Raw genomic sequence first — 3,686 nt, forward strand, 5'->3', positions numbered from 1 at the left:
AAAAAAAAAAAAAAGCCAGGTGTGGTGGCACCTGCCCCCAGTCCCAACTATTTCAGAAGCTGACGAGGAAGGATCACCTGAGCCTCGGAGTTTGAGGCCGTATTGAGCTATGACCCTGCCACTGCACTCCAGACTGGGTGACAGAGCAAGACCCTGTCTCTTAAAATAATAATAATAATAATTTCCTAATTAAATAACTATACTTCATGGTTTTGCAGGAGAATATGTCCAGGAGGAAATACACACTAAAAAATTTGAAGTGATGCCGTGCAAACAACTTGTTATCAAATGATTCAGAATAAAAAGTCTTCAGACTGTATTTAAGATGTTTAAGTTTGTTTCAAAAAGAAAAAAAAGACTGAAAGAATGAAAGAGAGGAAAAGATGAAGAAAACAATGAACAGATTGAATTTTATCAGAAAATTAAATGCTTTCTAAAAAAACAATCAAATGGCAATTCTAGAGCTGAAAAATAAACAAACTAAAAATTAATAAATGGGTTTAATTATAGATAAGAATCAACGGAACAGAGTATTAATGAATTAGAAGACTAGTTAACAGAAAATATCTAGAAGAAGGCATAGAGGAAAAAAAGGACGGAAAATCAGAAAGACCATAAAAAAAGACATTTGGAACACAATGATGAGATATAATACACATACTAATATAAATTCCAAGAGGAGAGGAGAATGGAACAAAAATAATAACTGAGATCAGCAGCTGAGAAATTTTAAAAGTTTATGAAAAACATGAAGCTATTTGTTATGCTAAAATTGTGTCACCTCTCACCCCCCAATTCACATGTTGAAGTCCTAACCCCTAGTACCCCAGAATCTGACTTTATTTGGAGACAGAATTTTTACAGAGGTAATTAAGTTAAATGAGGTCATTAGGATGAGACCTGATCCAATACAACTGGTATCCTTATAAAAAGGGGAAATCTGGGAGAGGGAAAGAGGGAGGAAGAAGAAAGGAGGGAGAAAGGAAGAGATTGAGAGAGAAGTAGGGAGAGAGTGAGAAAAGGAGGGAGCAGAGAGAGGGAAAAAGAAAGTGCAAGCAAGCAAAAAAAGGCAGTAAGATGGAATCTAAACGTTATCTGACTGAAAAAAAAAAAAAGTAGAAAAGGAGTAACAAAGAAACAGGACAGATGGGAGAAACAGAAAACAAATACCAGATGGTCAAGCATATCAATAAGTGGACTAAAACACTCCAAAGCCAAAGACTGTCAGCCTGGATTAAAAAATAACAATAAAATAAAAACAAGATATAACTATATTCTGTTTGCAAAAGACACACTTAAATGTAAAAGCTTGTGGGATGCAACTTGGGGGAAATTTATTGTATTAAGTGTATATTTTTTCTTTTCTTTTTACTTTTACTTTGAGACAAGGTCTCTCTGTCGCCCTGGCTATAGTGCAGTGGCATCATCATAGCTCGCTGCGACCTCTAATTCCTGGGCTCAAGTGATCTTCTTGCCTCAGCTGGGACTATAGGTACAGGTAACCACACCTGGATAACTTTTCTATTTTTTTGTAGATATGGGGTCTTGTTCTTGTTCAGGCTGGTCTTGAACTCCTGGACTCAAGAGAGCCTCTGGCCTCTCCTCCCAAAGTGCTAGGATTACAGGCATGAGCCACAGCGCCCAGCAAATGTATACATTTTTTAATAGCCAAAAATCAATGATCTAAGACATTTTAGACGTAAGGACATAGAAAACTTCTCTCTCACAAAACCCTTTTTGGGAAATTACTTGAGAATACTCCAGCAAAACAGAGGACAGATCAAGAAAAGATGACACGGAATCTGGAAAATAGAGGATTCAACTCAGAATAGCAGTAAAGAGTAGTTTTAGCCTGAGACTTAGAGAGCTCCCCAAAACAGGAACAGGTGGATGGAAGTTCATATAGGGAGGTCTCAGGGAAAAATGTGAACTCAGAATATCTGGTATACTGGAGAATTTAAACAAGGAGGGGAGCAGCTATGAGAAAGCCAGCAATGTAAGAAAAAAATTCTAGGAAAAAACTCAAAAACCTCTAGTGTAACTACAGTTACCACAAAACCTTGCAATGAATGATGTTTACATAGTTATAATATAAGCTTTTAGAAAAGTTATTTTTCAACCTTTAGAGCAATGAAGAATTGATTATGATTACAGATGGAATATAAATATTATTAACCTTAACAATATAAAGTAAATATAGTTGACTAAAATTGGGAAATTCAGGCCGGGCGTGATGGCTCATGCCTGTAATCCTAGCACTCTGGGAGGCCGAGGTGGGCAGATTGTTTGAGCTCAGGAGTTCGAGACCAGCCTGAGCAAGAGCGAGACCCCATCTCTATTTAAAAAAATAAATGAAAAAAATAAAATAAAATTGGGAAATTAAAAAAATAGATGAAAACTAATGGTAAAGACTGGAGATTGTCAATACTCAAATTTTACAAAGTAGGCAGTTTACAGTTAATGGTCAAAAAATAGTAAATATAGTACTTCAATTTACAAAGGTAATTAACTGATTTAAAACAGTTATATAACAATACTGGGAGAAAGGTGAGTATAAGATAAATCCATGTTTGTCATACCAAGAAGTTAAAAGATATTTCTAAAACAGGATAAATTAAGAAAGAATATGGGCAAATTGTTTACAGACATGGAGGCAAATGCCAGAAAAATAATGAAATGGGTTAAAAGGGATTGCTTCTATGAAGTGGGACTTGTGGGACTATAGTAGCATATGCTTTTATGACCATACAGAGTTATTAAAAGTAGAAGAAAAAAATTAAGTATAAAATGGCCTCTTTCAGAGGCCATTAGACAAATGGCCATTTATTACCTCTCTCCCCTTCCTGTGGGGGTAAAGAAAAAAAATTTCTTAATTCAGTCAAAATTTACATGACATTTAATAACAGAATGTTTCCATCCAGTTTTCTGGCTAAAAAAAAAAAATAAATAAGTGTATGTACTACTTCTGCCCAATTTTATAGCCTGTAATAGCAACCTGACATCGGCCTTTTGAAATGCTAGGATATTAAGCTTCAGTAAAGCATAATGGTTAGGGTATTTATGAGCTTTAGCTTCAGAAAGATGCAAGTCTTAACCTAACACCACTACTTACTAGCTATATTACCTTGCATAAGGTTACTAATCCTCTTCAAAAGTAATTTCTTCATCTGTGAAGTGGAGATGATAATGCTTATCCTAACAGAGTTAGATAACGTATATAAACACTCTCTGACACATAATAAACATTCAGTATGAGATAGTTTTAATTATTACTTACATTGGCCACCACTTTTACTTCTTTGTATTGTGCTTCATAGAAAATTCCAGCATTTTCCAGTGCTTCTGTTAGTGAAGGCCCATTTTTCACCTGCTTATCTAATCCATTCACAAATTCCTCCAGCTTGGAGCTTGCCTCTTCAAATTCTTTGGAGAACTTCTTCCCACCTGTTTTGTCTAAAATAACACAGGAAGTATTCATTTCAGGATACAAAATAAAAAATTTAATCTTTTGGCTCGGCATGGTGGCTAGAGCCTGTAATCCCAGCTACTCAGGAAGCTGAGGCAGTAGGACCACTTAAGTCCAGGAGTTCAAGGCTGCAATAACTAAGATCATGGTGGGGAGGGGTCCACCCGCCTCCACGGTGGGGGCCGAATGCCCCTCTTTGCCTTTAAAAAAAATAAACAGC

General features: G+C 36.0%; 1 protein-coding gene across 1 annotated transcript in view; it reads right to left on the reverse strand.

Annotated features, from left to right (window-relative positions):
• The window catches only part of RPRD2 (regulation of nuclear pre-mRNA domain containing 2), a 113,391-nt gene that overhangs the window by 19,728 nt on the left and 89,977 nt on the right, over window positions 1-3,686 (reverse strand). Inside the window, exons 4-5 of the mRNA XM_012658522.1 lie at window positions 3,278-3,453; window positions 2,831-2,843 (exon numbers count right to left, since the gene is read on the reverse strand). Coding sequence (XP_012513976.1) covers window positions 2,831-2,843; window positions 3,278-3,453 — 189 coding nt within the window. The remainder of the gene's footprint in view (window positions 1-2,830; window positions 2,844-3,277; window positions 3,454-3,686) is intronic.

Source organism: Propithecus coquereli, unplaced genomic scaffold (genome assembly GCF_000956105.1).
Source record: "Propithecus coquereli isolate 6110/MARCELLA unplaced genomic scaffold, Pcoq_1.0 Scaffold59, whole genome shotgun sequence".
NCBI classification, from domain to species: Eukaryota; Metazoa; Chordata; class Mammalia; order Primates; family Indriidae; genus Propithecus; species Propithecus coquereli.